The 19801-nt window shown below is 36.1% G+C and overlaps 1 protein-coding gene across 11 annotated transcripts in view; it reads left to right on the top strand.

Annotated features, from left to right (window-relative positions):
- The first annotated feature begins 1153 nt into the window (after positions 1-1153).
- LOC120070945 (DDT domain-containing protein PTM) overlaps positions 1154-19801 on the top strand; it is a 26032-nt gene continuing 7384 nt past the window's right edge. For 4 of the 11 annotated variants that reach the window (XR_005480086.1, XR_005480085.1, XM_039022871.1 and 1 more), the window contains exons 1-6: positions 1181-3378; positions 3522-4136; positions 4822-5848; positions 10853-11138; positions 11242-11366; positions 11484-11531. Coding sequence is in view for 9 of the 11 variants with exons in the window: in XM_039022871.1 (XP_038878799.1) it covers positions 1652-3378; positions 3522-4136; positions 4822-5848; positions 10853-11138; positions 11242-11366; positions 11484-11531 (3828 nt within the window). In the remaining 2 variants the exon portion in view is untranslated. Of the gene's footprint in view, positions 3379-3521; positions 4137-4821; positions 5849-10852; positions 11139-11241; positions 11367-11483; positions 11532-17822; positions 18337-19111; positions 19331-19801 lie in introns of all 11 variants that reach the window. The other 7 variants (XM_039022876.1, XM_039022875.1, XM_039022878.1 and 4 more) reach the window with 7 other exon arrangements.

The following is a 19801-nucleotide window of genomic DNA, read 5'->3' as shown; positions in this document are numbered from 1 at the left end:
CGCGGTAGGATCTTATGCAAACTCATTGCATAGGATGTCTCATTTACATGTCTTTACATGAACGATTCATGATTATATCACTTGTTTCAGATACAAAGTGAGCCACATTCATAGTGTCCCCAAGATAAGGTACCCATCCTTATTTCTATACTATAGACCGTCTTGGCTATTTACTCAAACTTGATCCACTTTTATGTCTCCTAATATAGTTCAAGTAATTCATGCTATAACCAAAAGTTTTTAGTTTATTGGATTTAGGGTTCTTAAACACAATTCACATATTCAATAACATCTTTACTAAATAAATCTTAGTAATAACTTTATTGCAAAATAGAATCCATTTATTATTTACAAAATATGAGTTTTAGGACATAAAACCCAATAATTATACGAACATTGTTATTAAAAAATGACATTTAGATTTAATCACAAAACAAAAAATTAAGGAGTCCCCAAACCATTATTGAAGTACCAAAATACCAAGCTAAAAGAATATTTGCAAAAAAATTGAAAAGATTAACGCTCATCAAAATAGTCGTGGTTCAATCACAAAAGTGTTTACTAAATCAACATTTAAAACAAAGAAAAGAAAAAAAAAGAAAATGAATACTTAAACAATTCAACTTAAGAATGTTAGTTAGTTTGTCAATCGCAAAGAATCCTTAAACAATACCACTTTATCTACTTAAGTTCAATTCAACCAATTATAACAAGAAAATGATAGATTTTCTAGTAAATGTTATCTAATGAATTATATATTATACGAGACATGTCTATATATCTCAATTATTAGCTAGCATGAAAAAACATAATAGTTAAAAAAGTTAAAACATCTATACATTATCTAAGACATGTCTTTAATCTCAACAGAAAAAAAAAAGTTGGAAAGATTGTAACTTTAAACTCTTACCTGATACCTTTTTATGTGATATCAACTATTACCTCAATGTCCCAAGTGGTATTCGATTAAAACAAATCACATGAACTCAAAGTAAGTAAGAAAGTTGCCATGAAAATACATCTCATTGACAAATATTCAATCTTTCATTGAGATAGAAACAGTTTTTCTTCCTTAGATCTTCATTTAGAGGTTCAAACATATCATACACATTTCAAAATATGCTTTGTAAGATCACAGCAAAATGATTTCCATGATCTTGTAAATAACATTGAAGTTGTTTGCATTAACAAATCTTGACTGCCGACTGGTCATTTGATCTGACCCACCTTCTCTCTTCACGCATCCGTTTTGGTTTAGAGTGGTTGGTTGCTTTATTCCCTTCTTGGGTCCAATTACAAAATTGCAAAGTTCTTTGGAATCGGGGGAATATAATTTTTATTTTGATTTTGTGTCAGTTCACGTTGCTCTTTGGTTCTTTCTTTCTTTCTTGCTTTCATTCATTCTTTCTTTCTTTCTTTGAGAGCACTTGTTGAGGGCACGACCCACTTTTCCTTCAAAAGACTTTATTGGTTCAACTGACACAAAACCCATTTCTGTATGCATGTTTTGAGCATTTTCAGCGAGGAAAATTATCTTCTTTCCTCTTTTCTCTCAGACCCAAAAGCCAATTTTCTGTAATTCTTGGTTGTTGAAGTGAGTGTTCCCAGTAGATCACAGGTCCTGCTCTTCATTGGGTGTTCTGTTACACCCATGATGGAGTTTGTGGGCAGAGCTGTGAAGAAAGAGTTCAAAGGCCGTGGAATTCATTCGGGTGTTGTGAAATCGTTCGATAGCTCTTCTGGGTTCTTCGAGGTGGAGTTCGAAGGTGGTGATTCTGAAGAATTGGATTTGTCTGAGGTGTCTTTGCTTTTGGATGGTCAATCTCAACCAGTGGAGAAGAGGCCTTGTCGAGGCCGCAAGCCCAAGAAGCGTCGAAGAATTGAGAGCAAATGTGAAATTGGCGGTGCGTCGGCTAATGCTGGGAGGAGTTTGGTGCTAGATAAAGGGAATCCAGATGAAACCCTAGAAATGGGCTTTGAGGTTAGTGTTCTTTGTGTTAAGGATTTAAATGAGAATTTTAACTTGAATGATGAAGTGAAGAAAAGCCAACAAATAGTAGATGGGGTTAGTGGGAATTTGAATGGGATTCTCGAGGGAAACAAGAGTTTGGATATGAATGTTACTCTTAGCGATGGGGTTGAAGATATTTTAGAAAGGAGAGGCAAGTCTGAGAAGGATTTTGAAGGAAATGGGTCGGACAATGGGAATCTTTGTAGAAATGAAGATTCCAGAGACGACTTTGATTTGAATGCGAGGTCTAGTTCAAGTGAGTGGTTGAATTTAAATGACGGCAGTGATCTTCATGCCAGTCCTAGTAAACATGCTAACTTAGAGAGAAGGGGCTCCATTGATTTGAATCTATATGTCAATGCTGACTTTGACGAGAATCTTGCTGGGGGTGATGTAAGTTGTTCGCAGGTCGAAATAAAGAAAAGGGAATGGGATTTTGACTTGAACTTAGAGGTTAATGATGTACATGGGGATACTAACAATAATGGTGGAGAAGAAATTGCTTCTTCTGGGATGGGTGAAGCAATAATAGACAAAGTTTGTGATGAAGCAGTAATGGACCAAATTTGTGATGAAGCAGTAATAGACCAAGTTTGTGAGGAAGCAGCAATGGACCAAGTTGATGATAACGTTGAAGGCCTTAGAGACAAAACTATGGAATCTGAGCTTGAAGATGGAAATTTACAAGAAGTTCGCATAGATATCAAGGAAGAATTGCCAAAAGACAGCTATAGTTCCGGTGGAGATGTGACTGTTGAAGCTTCTCTTAGGGTTTCGGATCTTAACTGTGTTAATGATGGTAATTTGGTCAATATTGATGTGAAGGATGTGAGTTCTGAGGCTGGTCCTCAAACAATTGATGGTTGCCAAGGCAATTCTGAAGGTCAATGCAAACAGCGTGGTGGCCGAAGAAAGAAAAGAAAGGTTCTGGATGGTGTAAATACACCTGATACAGTTTTGAGGAGAAGTACACGTAGAGGGATCGTTCAGAAAACTACCCCAATTGCATCATCTGATATATCTTCTCCTGTAGCTAGTGTGGTAACTGATGAAAAACAGGTAGCTTATGATGGATCTGACATGCCTGTTGGCCTTCCTTATAAGTTGCAGTTACCACCTTCTTCCAAAAACTTGAATCTTGACGATATTCCCATCCTTGACTTGTTCTCTATTTATTCCTGTTTGAGATCATTTAGTACGCTATTGTTTCTTAGCCCGTTTGAGTTGGATGAGTTTGTGGCAGCCCTTAAGTGCAAATCTCCTACTATATTATTTGATAACATACATCTGTCTGTTCTGCAAACTCTAAGAAAGCATTTGGAGGATCTTTCTAATGAGGGTTCTGAATCTGCTTCCAGTTGTCTAAGGTCGAAATTGTTCCCCCCATCACTTTTTATTTGTTAATATGATTATAATTTATATCAATGCATTTGTTTTTCTTAAATTATATATCTACTTATATGCATATTTAATTATTTGTTATATTTTCTGTTTTGAAATTTGTGATCAGGAGTCTTAACTGGGATATGCTAGACTTGATTACGTGGCCTATTTTTATGGTTGAGTATCTATTGATTCATGGTTCAGGTTTGAAACCTGGCGTTGACCTATGTCACTTGAAATTGTTAAAAAATGATTACTACAAACTACCTACAGGCATTAAGATTGAAATTCTTCGCTGTCTATGTGATGATATGATTGAAGTGGAAGCCATTAGGTCAGAGATTAACAGAAGGTCTTTGGCAGCTGAGCCAGAGATTCTTCGTGATAGAAGCCTGAAGTCGGAAGTCTACAAAAAGAAGAAGATTTCAGCAAATGCTTCCATTAATTCTTGTCAGTCAGAAGACACTATGGGTGACACCGCAGACTGGAATAGTGATGAATGCTGTCTGTGCAAAATGGATGGTAGCTTAATATGCTGTGATGGCTGTCCTGCTGCATATCACTTGAAGTGTGTAGGAATAGCCAATGATCTCTTGCCAGAGGGTGACTGGTTTTGTCCTGAGTGTGCCATTGACAGGCACAAGTCCTGGATGAAAACACAAAAATCACTTCGGGGAGCTGAATTTTTAGGAGTGGATCCTCATGGTCGTACATACTTTAGTAGCTATGGCTACCTATTGGTGTAAGTTTGATAATTTATTCCTCCGAAATGATGTTATTTTTTTCCTTGTTACTTTTGCAATTTTCAGATATGATGATATTATTTGACCATTATTGCAGAGCTGCATGTTCCTATAAAACTTGTTAATTCCTAGTTTTTCGACATACTTTTGTTACTTCATTTTTTGCTTTTACTCATTGTACCTTCAGTGATTTAGAGTTTAGAAATATAAATATTGCCTCTATCAATTAGGTAGCCTGTCGCCACATTGAATTCCCATCCTCCTTTTCTGCATAGATTGTCCTCCCCTGCATCAATTCTTCTATGCATGTTAATCATGAAACTCCATAGGGAAGAGGGAAGGGGATAAAGACCCTTTAATTTGTCTGCTAATATTTTAAGTTAATAAACTGGCACATTTACTTCTTACTTGCGTCTTTGGAACTTTTGAAATTTCTTGTTGAATTTTTTATTATCTTTTTCCAACCTTTTTTGGGGGGTGAATCAAGGATAAAATTCTGGCAGTTTAATTCTAATTGAATTATAATAATACGTGGGTGTTTGCATCTTAAGGATCCAAGTAGACTGCTAGGTCTCTGACAAAAGAAAACTTGGCCAAGAGTTCATTAGTTCTTCTATCTAGACTAGATCGTTTCTCATTCATTTTTGCCATTTAAGATTATTGTTGTATTGAAAATGTTTGCAGGTCTGATTCACGTGACACTGAGTCCTCTGTCAGTTACTACCACAAGAATGATCTGGATGTTGTTATTGAAGCTCTTAGGTCATCGTATTCATCGTACACTGACATACTAGTGGCTATTTACAAGCACTGGGACATTACTTTCACCTTAAACGGAAAAATTAATAAATCTGTTTCTCTGCATTGTACAAATGGATATTATGGTAATTTTTGCCACGAAGGTGCAAAATCAACAAACTTGTTTGAAGCGGAGGCTACAGTGGAAGGTCCTACTGTGAATAAATCAGCTCTAGATAGTAAGCTAAACTCTAGCGTTCAGGATATTCAAAAGCATCAGGCTACTGTTTCGAACGGTTATGAATTTAGAAATCAGGCTAAAGTATCAGGCAAGTTCTCTTCTGGGGAAGATTCTTCTTTATTACATCCTTGCCTAGATGGGATGCAAGAGGGCAATACAAGATGTGCAGGTCTTGAACATCCCTTATCCACGAGCATCGGAAAAGGGGATGTCCTTGAAGTTGAAAATGATGATGGTTACTCTAATTTCTATAGTTTTGCTCAAACAGCATCTTTAGTGGCTGATGAGTTCATGCGTAAATCATCTGAGAAAGATAAAATTAAAGAAAAATCTACTATGTCAGAGGAAGAAATAATTGCAGCGCAGATGAAGATAATTTTGAGGAAAACAAGCAATTTTTGTTGGCCGTTAATTCAAAATATTAATGCAGCTACGCAGAAAGAAAAATGTGGATGGTGCTTTCCTTGCAGAGTTTCCAGTGACGAGTGGGACTGCTTGTTTAAGACAAACAATGGTCGGATTGAGGAGGGTTTGGCAGTTGATGTTCTTGGTCTTCAACTCAAAAGTAAAGGAAAAGGCCACCTCAAAGATGTTATATGTCAAATTCTGTCGATTGAGAATCGTTTACAAGGGCTACTCTTGGGTCCATGGCTGAATTCTCATCATTCTAAGCTTTGGCGTGAAGGCCTTTTGGCATTTGATTTTAATTCTGTCAAACATCTATTATTGATGGTAAGTTTGCTTGTTTATCTATCACGTCCTCCTTTCTTTATTTTTATTTTTTAATTTTTAACAAGAAACAAGCTTTTTCTTAGTTATCTTTTACTTCTTATATTTGGCTTATTAATATTAAAAGGCTTCTTAGACTATATTTTCTTAGGAAATTGTATTTCTATATACGACCGTAGGTGACAAGAAGAGGATGTTGCATCCTCCTAGAAGATCAGAAACTAAAAATTACAAGTTATAGTGTTAGTACTAGAGCTGCAAAAATTCTTATAATTTTCTTTAAAGAAAAGAGGACCGTCTTTGAAGAAAGGACAAAGGAACTACATGTGAAGCAACTGAGAGAAACACACAAAATTGCCTTCTATTTTTAAATTTTCCTTACTCTTTCTCAAGTGCAACTATCTGTTATATATATAAGAATAACGACTTTCATTGAGAAAAAAAATGAAAGAATACAAGGGCAAACAAAACACCCCGTCCACAAAACCAACCCCTTACATGAAGAATATGATCTAGCAAACTCGTGGACAAAACGCTCCCAAACAGAGCTAGCAAACTCGTAACACCGAAGAATATGATCCAGATCTTCCTCCACCTTTTGACAAAGGATGCAACAAAATGATCCAGAGGAGAGCTTCCTGGAAAGATGATCAATCGTATTCGCACGACCATGTAACTTGTCAGGTGAAAAACCTCTCCTTCCTAGGGACCTTAATCCTCCAAAGGACCAAAGAGACCGAGATATCTTAGGGAGAATGGGCCCACAAGACTCTGAAAAAAGGACCTTCAAGAGAATCCTTCCAAAGGATTGGGTCTCCAAACCCTCACATCCTTTCTCCCATGCCTAAAAGAGTGATTCTCAAGCAAAAAAAGAAGAGAAACAACATTCAAAGTTTCTTTATTGGAAAGGTTCCGACGAAACCTAAAAGAGAAGGAACATGAATTCCTTGACCACACAAGAAACTTAGCAACAAAATTGTTTCTAAGATACGAAAAATGATAGAGTCGAGGATATAAGACACAAAGAGGTCTCTCGCCCACCCAGTGATCCTCCCAGAAATAAGTCTCCCTCCCTTCTTGCACCACACACTAGATTAACTCCGCAAAAGGAGGGAGCTCTTTCGAGATATCCTTCCATAAACTCCAAGTAAGATCAGAGTATCATATAGTATTTGAAGATTTTTATTGAAGATGCAATGTCTTCACTTTTGCCCAAACCCTGAAAAATTGCAACAAAATATAAAACTTGACTGTGATTGAGAAAGCCTTTTTCTAGAACAATCTGTCAAAAAACATTCTCGTAAGGCAAAAGAACAAAAGAAAGGATAACATTTTCTCCAAATTAGAGGTGAGCAAGGTAACCTTACCCCTTCCCATATGAGAACCTTCTAATAATCTTCTATTTACTTTCTATTTTCTTTTATATCCATAAATGTTTGAGTGAGCTTGCATGCACCTCAACTATTCTCATTGAACTGCTTGATCCTACTATATTTGATTGTCAAGAAAACTTGTAGGATATTAAACCTTAAGTAGATGGCCACTATGACTTGAACTCATTTTTGCTCTAAACACTACTATTTATCACCGTTGTTGACCATTAGGCTAATATATAGTGGTTTAATCTCCAATGAGACAAGAACCTAATATGAACATTGACAACCATAGGGATAGCATCCCATCTTGTTGAATACTTCACAAGGCATGAGGCAGAAAAGATATTCTATACGCTTACTATTAAACATGATGGAACAATTGATTGAACAAAGACCATCTCAAATCAAGGGCCTCCAGTTAGACCCAAAATCTCTTTTTTCTCTAGACTTATTCAAAGGCCCTGATTAAAGCTTTCTTGAAGTCCATTGAGCATTGTGAACTCATAGACATTCCTCTCTCCAATGGCAAGTTCACTTGGTCGGGTAATAGGTTTCCTGCTACGCATACAAGGATTGACCACTTCCTTTGTCAATCATGTCCTTGGAAAATTTATGGATGCATCCTTGAGAAGATTGGATAGGCCAACATCAGAGCTTTTCCCCTTGCTTCTGGCTCTAGGCAATCAAAGATGGGGTCCAACACCTTTCAAGTTTCAGAATATGTGGCTAAGTCACAAAAGGTTTATGCCTGAAGATTGGTGGAAAAAAACATCCTCTCATAGGCTGGCCAGGATATGGCTTCATATACAAAAACTCAAAGTCCTGAAATTGGATCTAAAAGAATGGAACCGCCAAACTTTTGGAATCATTGAATCACAGAAATCAGGGCAGAAGAAAACACCTTCAGCAAGGCAATGCACAACATGCACAATTCCATTAAAGAACATTTGCTCTTCCTATTGGCCGCTGAAGAAATTAAATGGGGACAGAAATGCAAGGCAAATTGGTAGTTAGAAGGGGATGAGAACACTACCTTCTTTCGTAAATATGCTGATGAAAAGAGAAGAAAAAGCATCATAGGGATGCTCAATGCCCAAAACACAAGCCTGAGTAGTGATTCAGAGATTGCGGCCGAATTATCACCTTCTACAAAGCACTATTTTCTCCAAAAAAAAAAAAAAAAGGAAGTATATTTCTTCCACACTCTATCTTTTGGGCCCCTATCAATATTAAACAAAGTAGGTTCCTTGACGAATCTTTCACAACAAATGAGATTTGGTTAGCGGTTAAGGCTTTGGGCACCGACAAAACCCCGAGGTGAGATAGTTACATTGCGGAATTTTTTAAAAAGTCATAGAACATCCTAAAGGATGACCTAGTTAGAGTGTCCCAAGAATTTTTTGACAATGATGAAATGTACATTTGCCTCCTCCCAAAAAAGATTGATGCTTGAAAAGTTGGTGATTTTTGACCGATTAGTCTAAGCACTTGGTTGTACAAGATCATTGCATGCGTTCTCTCAAACCACTCAAGAAAGTTCTACCAACCACCATTTCGGAATGCCAATCCGCTTTTTTGGAAGGAAGGAAAATTTTGGATGTTTACCTTACATGACAATCTCATTTGTTTGGTAAGTTTCTTTGAGGGAGCATCCGGTCTAAACATCAACTGTCACAAATCAGAACTTTTGGGCATTAATTGTGATAGTTTATGGGTTGAAAGCATATCAAAGAGATATGACTGCAAGATGGGTTCTTAGCCAGCCGAATACATGGGGCTCCCTCTCTTTGGTAAGCCATCCTCAACCTCATTTTGGCAACCCATCTTGGATAAGATTGACGAGAGGCTTCATTTTTGGCAACACAACTTCTCTCTAAGGAGGAAGATTAACACTATTGAAGGCCACTTTAATGAACTTGCCCATCTATTACTTGCCTCTCTTCCAAATTCCAACCAAAGTTGATGACTTCATTGATAAGAGATTCAGGAATTTTTTGTGGTGTGGGACCCAAAAGAGTTCTTAGATGGCACATTCTCAACCATCGGAAGAAGTTGGTCTCAGCGGTCTCAACTTATTTGACATAAAGCATTGTATCAAGTCCCTCCTTGCTAAATGGTTTTGGCGCTTTCAACTAGAAAAGGTAGTCTTATGGAGAAATCTCATCAAGGCAAAATATCATTCCCACTATTTTGGCTGTAAGCCTTCCGTCCATCGGAAATCCACAAATAGAAGTTCATGGGCTCATATTATGAAGCATAAGGATATCATTTATAGCAATATACAGTGTGAAGTTGGGAATGGTACCACCACTGCTTTCTGTCTGATGTGTGGTTTGGCTCCTCTCCTCTCAATCTTATTTCCCCCCACTTGTTTGCCATTGCCAACAGCAAATATGCCTCCATTGGTGATGTTTGGAACTCTCTTCATGATTCATGGTCCTTGAATTTTAGAAGGCTCCTTGAAGATGATGAGATTGAAGAATGTGCCAACTTTTTACATCTCATGCCGGGTATACAGCTCACTAACCAGCCAGATCTTTGGTCATGGAAGTTTTTTTTTTGAAAAGGAAACGAGTCTCTTTATTGATTTGAGACTAATGCTCAATGTACAAGAGGATTATACAATGAGCAAAAGGGTCTATGGATCAGGGGACGCACCTGGACATCTTAACTAGGCTGGTCATGGAAGTTAGAATCAAATGGTCTTTTTACCACAAGTTTCTTGTTGTCTCATTTAGCTACTACCATCCTGTCCACTGATGGTGCTATTTAGAAACAGATTTGGAAGTCTCACTGCCCAAAAAGGATAGAAGTGCTAATGTGGGAAACCAGTCACTTTTGCCTAAATACTTTGGATAGGCTGCAAGCTATATACCCCTGGATAAACCTCTCTCCTTATTGATGTTGCCTCTGCCAAAATAGCAGTGAATCATTGGATCATCTTTTCTTCCATTATTTGCATATGCTATCTGGACAGAAATTTTCAAGGCTTTTAGTTGGAGCATGGCCACCCTCATGACACTGTGGCGTGAATCAGAATGCTGTTGCTGGATCATCCAAGATTTCAAGGCAGTCTAAGGGAACAACATCATTTGCACGGTTTTGTCCAAGATTTGGGAGAAAAGAAATGATTGGATCTTCAAAAATAGTTCAAAGCCCTCCAAAGACATCCTAGATTCTTCTATATTTATTGCTCTATTTTGGTGTAAACATGACATCCCCTTCAAGATCACAGCTTATTTTATCTTGTAGCTAAGCTTTCTTGAAGTTTATTTTGAAGATAATTCCTTGTAACTTTTGGGTCTCTTAAGTCTTAATCTTCCATGGCCTCATAACCAATGTGGACCTCAGGATCTGTCTCGTGGTGATAAAGACTCCTTGACAGTAGTAGTGGAAAGCATCATCCTTATTTTTCCTGCCAATAAAAAAGGAACAATTGCGTAACACTGTTTACTGTTTTATGTAACGGTTAGCTTTGAACATAAATGCCCTTCAAGTGTGATTTATAACAATACTGCAAATTTCTGAACTCCTCACCCTTCCTCACAGTTTGCATCGATTGTTGTCTGTATTGCCTCCATTCTTGAGTTCTTATGAATGCTATTTTTTTTTGTTATAAAAAATTTTACAGATAGAATCAAATTTACGGCATCCTGCTATATCAGCTGAGTGGTTTAAGTATGTCGACTCTGTTAACACCTTGGGTTCAGCTTCCCTTTACATTACCAGTTCATTACGTGGTACTAAACATGGAATTAGTAGAAAAAGGGCTAGGTTTTCAGATAGTGAGTCAAATGCCTCTTCAAATGGTTCTAGTGGATTAAGTATGTTCTGGTGGAGGGGTGGCCAGCTTTCTCGTCGCATTTTTAACTGGAAGGTTTTACCTCGCTCTTTGGTTTCAAAGGCTGCACGACAAGGTTTGTAACATTTTAATCTTTTCTTAAAGCTGAGTTGACATCATTTGCAATGAAGTCAACTGAATAGTAATTCTGAATTCTTTTGAAGTTTAAAATTCTGCAGCTGGCTGTACAAAGATACCAGGAATTGCATATCCTGAGGGTTCAGAATGGGCGAGAAGGAGCAGATCTATTGCCTGGCGAGCTGCTGTAGAAGCATCAACAAGTGTGGAGCAGCTTGCATTCCAGGTTTTAAGTTTGCATCTATGCATTTAGATAGTAGTTCCTTTGTCTTGCTATGACTTCTGTTTTCTTCCGCCTCCCTGTTGTTTATATCCACATCAAGTCAACTTCCTTGTAATGTAGGAACTTCTAGTGCCAAAAAGCAGGAAGAGTTACCAATTCAAATTTTGGGTACTTCATACTTCTTTTCTTTTCTTCTTTGGGAGGAGGAAGACTTCATGATTTTTCTTTTTTATTTTTTGTATATGAAACCAGAACTTTCATTGAAAGAAATGAAAGATTGTACAAGGACATATTAAAAAAAAAACCCAAGAAAAGGTAGTCCAAAGAGCTGCAAGAAAGTGCTCCAATCTAAAAGATTCTTCTTTTAGATAAAAAATCAAGCTTTCATTGAGAAGAATGAAAGAAAATACAAGAGTATTGCAAAACAAGCCTACAAAAGAAGCTCTCAACTATCTACAAGAATGAGCTCCAACACAAAAGAACAATACTAAATTGATCATTACAAAAATCTTTGGCAAACTAATGCCCATAAAGAGACACTAAACGTCACCTCCTCCGAAACCTCATCTAAAGACCTTTCCACCCCTATAAAAGTTCTACCGTTTCTCTCAATCTATACTTCCACAAAGGGCTCCAATTAAAAAGAATAAATTCTAATTGATAATTCCAAAAAGCCTTAACAACTGAAGCCCAAGGCGAGGCATTGACTTGATAACTGTTTGACCTCCAATTACGAAGGTTTATTCCAAGAAGGGTAAAAGGGTGAATTTAATTTCAAATGGTGATTAAAATGTTCAATTTTAAATAGTTGTCTATACTTGAAATTTGAATAGGCCGTTAGAAGGGGAGTGTTATGATATGCATTTCTACTTTCTATGTATTTTGTAGTTTGGATAGGGTGTGCTTTTTCTTGAAGTCACTTTGTAATGTTGGGAGAGAAGGTTGACCTTCTCGAATTGAGTAGTTTCTATACGTGTTATTTTAAGGTTAGATTGAAGCACTACAAGAAAGCGCTCCAATCTAAAAGATTCTTCTTTTGGATAAAAAAATCAAGCTTCCATTGAAAAGAATGAAAGAAAATACAAGAACATAGCAAAACAAGCCTACAAAAGAAGCTCTCAACTACCTACAAGAATGAGCTCCCACAAAGGGCTCCAATTAAAAAGAATAAATTCTAGTTGATAATTCCAAAAAGCCTTAACTACTGAAGCCCAAGATGAGGCTTTGAACCTGATAATTGTTTGACCTGGAGGGTTTATTCCAAGAAGGGTAAAAGGGTGAATTAAATTTCCATTGGTGATTAAAATGTTCAATTTTAAATAGTTGTATATGTTTGAAATTTGAATAGGCCGTTAGAAGGGGAGTGTTATGATATGCGTTTCCACTTTCTATGTATTTGTTTTATGTTGTTTGGATAGGGTGTACTTTTTCTTGAAGTCACTTTGTAATGTTGGGAGAGAAGGTTGACCTTCTCGAATTGATTAATTTCTATACGTGTTATCTAATTTTAGGATTAGATTGGAGTGCTACAAGAAAGCGCTCCAATCTAAAAGATTCTTCTTTTGGATAAAAAAATCAAGCTTCCATTGAGAAGAATGAAAGAAAATATAAGAGCATAGCAAAACAAGCTCTCAACTACAAAAATGAGCTCCAACACAAAGAATTATATTGAATTGATCATCCGAAAAATCTCTGGCAAACTCATAAAGAGACATTAAACATCACCTCATTTGAAACCTCATCTAAAGACCTCTCCACCCTTCTAAAAATTCTACTATTTCTCTCAATCTATGCTCCCACAAAGGGCTCCAATTAAAAAGAATAAATTCTAGTTGATAATTCGAAAAAGCCTTAACTACTAAAGCCCAAGACGAGGCTTTGAACCTGATAACTGTTTCACCTCCAATTATGAAGGTTTATTCCAATAAGGGTAAAAGGGTGAATTTAATTTCAAATGGTGATTAAAATGTTCAATTTTAAATAGTTGTCTATGTTTGAAATTTGAATAGGCCGTTAGAAGGGGAGTGTTATGATATGCATTTCCACTTTCTATTTTCTATGTATTTGTTTTATGTAGTTTGGATAGGATGTGCTTTTTTTTAAAGTCAATTTGTAATGTTGGGAGAGAAGGTTGACATTCTCGAATTGAGTAATTTCTATACGTGTTATCTAATTGTTTATTTAATAGTTTCTCTAGCATGGATGTTTTGTGGACCTTTTTTTTCCCATTTTTTCTCAATGAAAATTGTTGATTCTATTACAAGAAAAAAAAAACATGTTATCTAATTGTTAATGAAAACTAAAAAGATATCTTTATTATTTTATTAATAACCTCCCACATCTCCCTTTTTGATTTTTCTGCACCTCCAAAAAGCCTACGATTCCTCTCAAGCCAAATCCCCCAATGTAAAGGCGAAGAAGCAAGCCTGCCATAGAAATCTTCCCTTTCTCTTGACAGGGAGAAGATGTAAAACCTCCTCCTTCACAACCATGCACTTTTCACTCTAGGTCAATGAGACTCCAAAAGGTTCGAGAAATTTGGACCATATCAACTAAACATAACAACATCCAAAGGATACCCTTCTCTAGGAGGATCATTGGGTCCATCGGCATTTCCTAGGTTATACCATTTGTCCTCTTTGAAAAATTGTTTTGTATTGGATTTTTTGGTTTGGTAAGGGAATCTGTTTCTTTCTCCTTTGATTTCCGTCGAGCATTGTCCAATAGGAAACGACGGTGGTGGCCTCTCTTCTTTTCTTGGTTGAGATTTTTGACTTTAGATTGGGGAGAAGGGACGTTCGTGTCTGGAGCCCTAATACGGTGGAGGGTTTTTCCTGTGAGTCATTTTTGGATTTTAGTTGATTAAGATTCCAAAGAAAGTAAGGTTTTTGCCAAGCAGGTTCTGCTTGGCCGTGTGAACATGATGGATAAGGTTTTGAGGAAGATGCTTTCATTAATTGGTTCTTTTTGTTGCATCCATGGTCGGAAGGTAGAGAAAAACATGGATCACCTTCTCTGGGAGTGTCAGTATGCGAGATCCGTTTGGATCTATCTCTTGGAGGAGTTCAATTTGGTTGCTTGCTTGCCAGAGGGACGTTCGTTTGATGATCGGGGAGTTCCTCGTCCATCTGCCTTTCAAAGAGAAAGGTCGCTTTCTTTGGTTTATGGGGATGTGCTCTATTTTGTGGGATCTGTGGGGTGAGAGAAACAATAGAATGTTTAGGGATGTGGAGAGGGACCCTAGCGAGGTTTGGTCTTTGACGACGTTTCATGTTTCTCTTTGGGCTTTGATTTTGAATGCTTTTTGTAATTATACTCTAGGCAACATCTTACATAGTTGGAAACCCCTCCTTTAAAGGGATCTTTTGTGGGTTTTTTTCTGTATGCCCGTGTATTCTTTCATTCTTTCTCAATGAAAACGATTGATTCTATTAAAAAAAATGACATCCAAAGGATATGGTTAGGATTTTTCGACGCACCTCTACAAAGGGAGCAACACTGGGGAACTGATCGACTGAATTCACTTTTACTAATTTGAAAACCTTTTTGAATAAGAGCTTCAACCTAGTGCAAGTGCCACCGTCGATAAGTAGTAAAGGAAATTGGAAGAATTTCAAGTCATCTCCGAAGGGAACGTTTTTCAAAAGAAATTCTTATAAACAACAAAATTTTCCTCAAAATTGCAACTTTAGTAACCAAGTAACCAAAAAATTGTTTCGATTGGTTTTGAAATTGTAATGACAAGGAGTAAAAGATGAAACAACTAAAATTCAATTATGAGAAAAGGAGGATTTAAATACGATTATGCCTAATTTTAAGGAGTTATAGCCTAATATGCAAATATAATTTGAACTCAATCACACAATGCTTAAGGTAATTCGGATTCTACACCTATTTGACATTCTATGAATTTTTAGGAGGCTAAGTCATTAAACCTATATTTCTATGGCTAATGTAACTTAGTTGATTTAAAACATAACCTTTTGATTTTATAGGTCTTGCTCTATGTCTAGGGTCGGAAGCAAGGTCTTATGTCTAAGCTCCTCTCTTATATTGCTTTTATTTATTCCAAACCTCATCTACCCCTTTCATTATTATACAAGATTTTGAATATATTATTTTAGGTGATCAATCTTAACTAATAGTAAATCTATGAATCAATAAAAGCAAACCTAGCATTGAAAAATTAAATTCTAATTAGTCTTTTACATATTAGGCTTCTACTCTGTTAAGACTTCACCTGCCAAAAAAAGAACTCCCACAACTCTCCAAGAACAGAGTAATCCTCTGATAGAATTTATTTATAAACTTCAAAGGATATTACAAGAGAAAAGGTCATTCGTTAGTCTGATATGAGAAATAAAGAAAAAACACAAAAAAGATATCCTAACCATCAATGCTTTCAAGAGGGCTGGAAAATCCTCTCCACTAGCAAGATGCTCCTTACCAGAAAAATTCCTTGGGCTTTTTCATTAACTGCTATAAATATAAGTAAGTTAGTCTACCATATTTTTTCTTGACAGAAAGAAAGGGAGATGGTTCCATGTGCTCTGTTTCATTCTTTTGATTCGAATCTCGGAGCACTACCAAAGTGTTTCAAAGAAGGGTTATCCTGATGTAGGTATGCTTCTGACCTAGATCAACTTAAGTTAAATGAAATCTCTATCGTCCTGCTTCTACTTAAAGAGTAAAATATGAAACTTCATACACCTTAAAGTTGTTCATAAGATAGGACGAAAGATAATTTTTTTTGAGGTCCTGTAGTGGGACGATAGCTCTGAAAAGATAGATCCCTCCCTACACGGGGTAGCCTCCCCTTTTAACCTCACTCTCAGCTGGACCCCACAGATCCCACTGCTAACTAAAACTAAATTCCTTTCCTTTTAATCCTCTCCTCTTTCACTATTTTCCTTCTTGCCCCTACGATTGTAAGTCTTTATAATTGGAGGCCTTACATATTCCTATATTGTTGGCCATTACATATTTAAATCCCCACAATTAAATTAGTTCATAATTAAAATGATGAAACACAGAATTAAATTAGAGAAGATGGACATAATGTTAAATAAAAAATAAAGAAAAAAATTTGTAAGGAAGGTAATGACAATAAAATCTAAATGGAAACTTAAATGGCAAAGACATTTTTTTAATGATAGTCAAACTTCAAGGAAAATGAAATGTATAATTAGGAAATATTTGTAAGGAAAGGGCACAAAATTTCAACCAAAACAATACATCAAGGTACTGGAAATTAGTGAAAAGTTAAGCAATAATGTGCAGAAAATTAATTAATTCAAAAACTAGAAGAGATTCCCATATACCCGCCTCAATTGGTCTTGAATTCCCATATACCCACCTCAATTGGTCTTGGATTTCAACATTTTCAAGTAAAAATCCAGTCTTAATGTTCCAACTTTCGTATGAAATGGATCGAGAAAAGAAGATAGGGAAAGACAAATGCAAAAATAAAAACGAAAGAAAACTTAAACTTACAACATTAATCTTAAAAAAACAAAGGAAGATGAACTAAGACTAATTTATTACGATAGCTGCTGTAAAATGAAATGGAGTTACAAAGATTAAACTGCTGAAAACATAAAATTGAAATTAAAACAAGGCTTGAATAAATATAAGTTCTAAAGAACAAGAAGAATGCAAGAAAGAAAGAAAGAAACTCAAAGAATAAAGCTGCGAATCTAACTCAATCTTACTTGATTCAACCTTTTTTAAGGAGAAATGAGTAATTTACAGTCCAAAACTTCCGAATGGAACTGGATCGATGCAGGTGCAGCAGCTTCAGAGCTTCAAGAATCGGCTAAAAACAGTAAAATAAACAAAGATAAAGGTGCAGAATTTTTGTGTTGTTTGGAGGAAGAATGGATCATTTGGAGAGCTTTTGGTCCCTTTTTATAGAGTTGAAGAGGAGGTTGCTGCTGCTGAAGAAGAGGGGTCATGGGCTGCCCTAATTTGCCAAGATTGGTGGAGAGTATCCCAAAATTAAGCCCAAAATTGAATCTGGAAATTTAATTCTGCTGTGGTAGATTGCTATAGCAATCTGGTTGAATGCTGCACAGTTTGGCTTCAACACATTTTTTGCAAAAATGCACCAAAATTATAAAGTTTCTGGCCAAATTTGACTTTTTTTTTTCACAACTAGGAAGAAAAATACCATCTATGAATTATTTGCTATTTTAAGTTTGATTTTTCTAATAAAAAAGACTAAATGTATGCATTTTACATCAAAATCCGTAGGTTTAGAAGCTAAATAATTCTCAAAAATGAGAATTATTAGGAACCAATAATGAGAATAATGTGATCCCTTTTCTGGGAAGGTCAGAGTGGCAGTAAGCTCTCTCATTTAGTGGCAGTCTCGACATTGTTAGACTTGCAATTAAAAATCAGGCTCTTTGGGGTAAATCAGTCTTGACATTGTTTGCTTCTAACTCTCTTTGGTGCAAGGTGGTTCGCACTATTCATGGAAATGGTCCAAATAGCTGGCATACTGGAAAGTTTAGGAAAAGTTTGAGAAGTCCCTGTATTAGTATTTCTAGAATTTGGCTACAATATGAATCTTTTGCAACCTTCAATATTGGTTATGGAAGAAGAATTCGGTTTTGGTTGGATACTTGGGCTGTTGATTCTTCTCTTAAAGTATCCTTTCCTCGGCTGTTTAACATTGCTTATTTTCCCAAGGGTTTGATCTTTGACCATTGGGATGAAGTCTTTCGAAAACTACTTAAAGTTGATGGGATTATTGATTTTCAACAATTGCTCGGTGTTTTAGCAAGAATAAAAGTTAATGACAATCTGAATTCTTGTAGTTGGTCCCTTGATTCACTTGAAAAATTCTCTGTGAAATCTCTGGGAAAGCATTTGGAAGCATCTTCTCTTATTTGTAAAGAGGTTTTCTCAGCTTTATGGCAGTCCAGAGCTCCCAGAAGAGTTAATATCCTTATTTGGATAATGAGAAATGGTACTACCTATCACCTTCTATTTGCCCTCTTTCTATGAGGAATCGTGAAACTTTGCAGCATTTAGTCTTTGACTGTCTGTATCCAAGGCATTGTTGGTGGAAACCTTTCTCACTCTTCAACATCTCATGGGTTTTCTTTAATTCTTTTAATGAAAACATTTTACATCTGTTGACCGGTCCAATCGTAGCTTCAAAGTCAAAAAGTTTTATGGTCTAATTCAGTGAAGACCTTATTATCCGAATTATGGTTTGATAGAGGGTTATTCATGAATCATGATAATCATCTTCCTTGGTATGATCAGTTTGACACATCTTGTTTGAAGGCCTTTTCACGGTGTCCTGTTTCTAAAAGCTTTGCAAGATATACTATTCAAGATATTTGTCTCAATTGGAATGCTTTTATGTTGCTCTTGTAATTCATTTGTCTTGTTGTTTTATTTTATTTTCTGTTATTGTTTTTTGTACACTTGGGTTTCTTGTAGTTTTCAGCATTAGTCTATTTTCATTTTATCAATTAAATGTGATGGTTTCCTTTCATTTTTTTTAAAGGAATGCCATTCTTATGCTTTCATTTTTCATTTTTTCTTTTTTAACTTCCACATTCTTAAAAATGGGAAGTCAGGAACAAACTGAGTTAATTATTTTGTATCCCCACATGGGCTAATTATTTTGGAAGGCATTAAAGTTGTAGATTTGTGGCTTTTCGGCAGCTGCTTCTTGTTCATTCAAGTTCAAAGCTGGGGTTATTTATCCCCTCCCTTTCTTCATTTGGCAGCAGCTGGTTTTATGGAAAAAGAAGTTTTCGAAGGCCTTTGGAAGTTATTTTGTCCCAAAAGTTTATCACTCCTTCCATCGGACCGTTATTCTATTATTTTGTTTGAAGCTTCAGTCAAATTTCCATCTACATTGGGTTTTCAGTGTTCCTCTGGCTCGATTGTTTTGAAGATTCAAGATTCTTCGGTTCTTATTGATGTTCTTGTTCTATGATTTAAGTGTATTTTATCGCCAATTTTCTTGTTCAGTTGGAGAGATTTCTTTTCTTTTCTTTTCCTTTCCTACCTTTTCTTTATTGTAATGCATGGTTCTCTTCGGTTTGTTCTTTTTAAATTTTCTGCTCTTTGCTTTGTTTCCTTGCAATTTGAGTATTTATCTCTTTCCATTTTATCAATGAAAAGTTCCCTTTCCTTTTAAAAAAACAAAGGGAACAATTGAGTTGTTATCTTTAATGGGTATAATTACCAGTTAATTTTTGTACTTCTAGCATTGTTTATGGAAAATTTTGTTTTATATAAGAAGTAAAGCGACTGACTTTTACGACTTCACGTATCCTTCGTAGTGCAAAATTGAGAGACAGAGAGAACATTCTGTATTGTTAATAATCGGGAAAAAGATGACAGCAAACTTGAACCTTATTTATTGGTTCTGTTACGTTTAGTGTGTTGTTGTTATTGTTTTTTTTTTTTTT

Source organism: Benincasa hispida, chromosome 2 (assembly GCF_009727055.1).
Source record: "Benincasa hispida cultivar B227 chromosome 2, ASM972705v1, whole genome shotgun sequence".
In the NCBI taxonomy this organism is placed as follows: Eukaryota; Viridiplantae; Streptophyta; class Magnoliopsida; order Cucurbitales; family Cucurbitaceae; genus Benincasa; species Benincasa hispida.
Note: the sequence above shows the minus strand (reverse complement) of the source record. Positions and strands in the feature narration are given on the sequence as shown.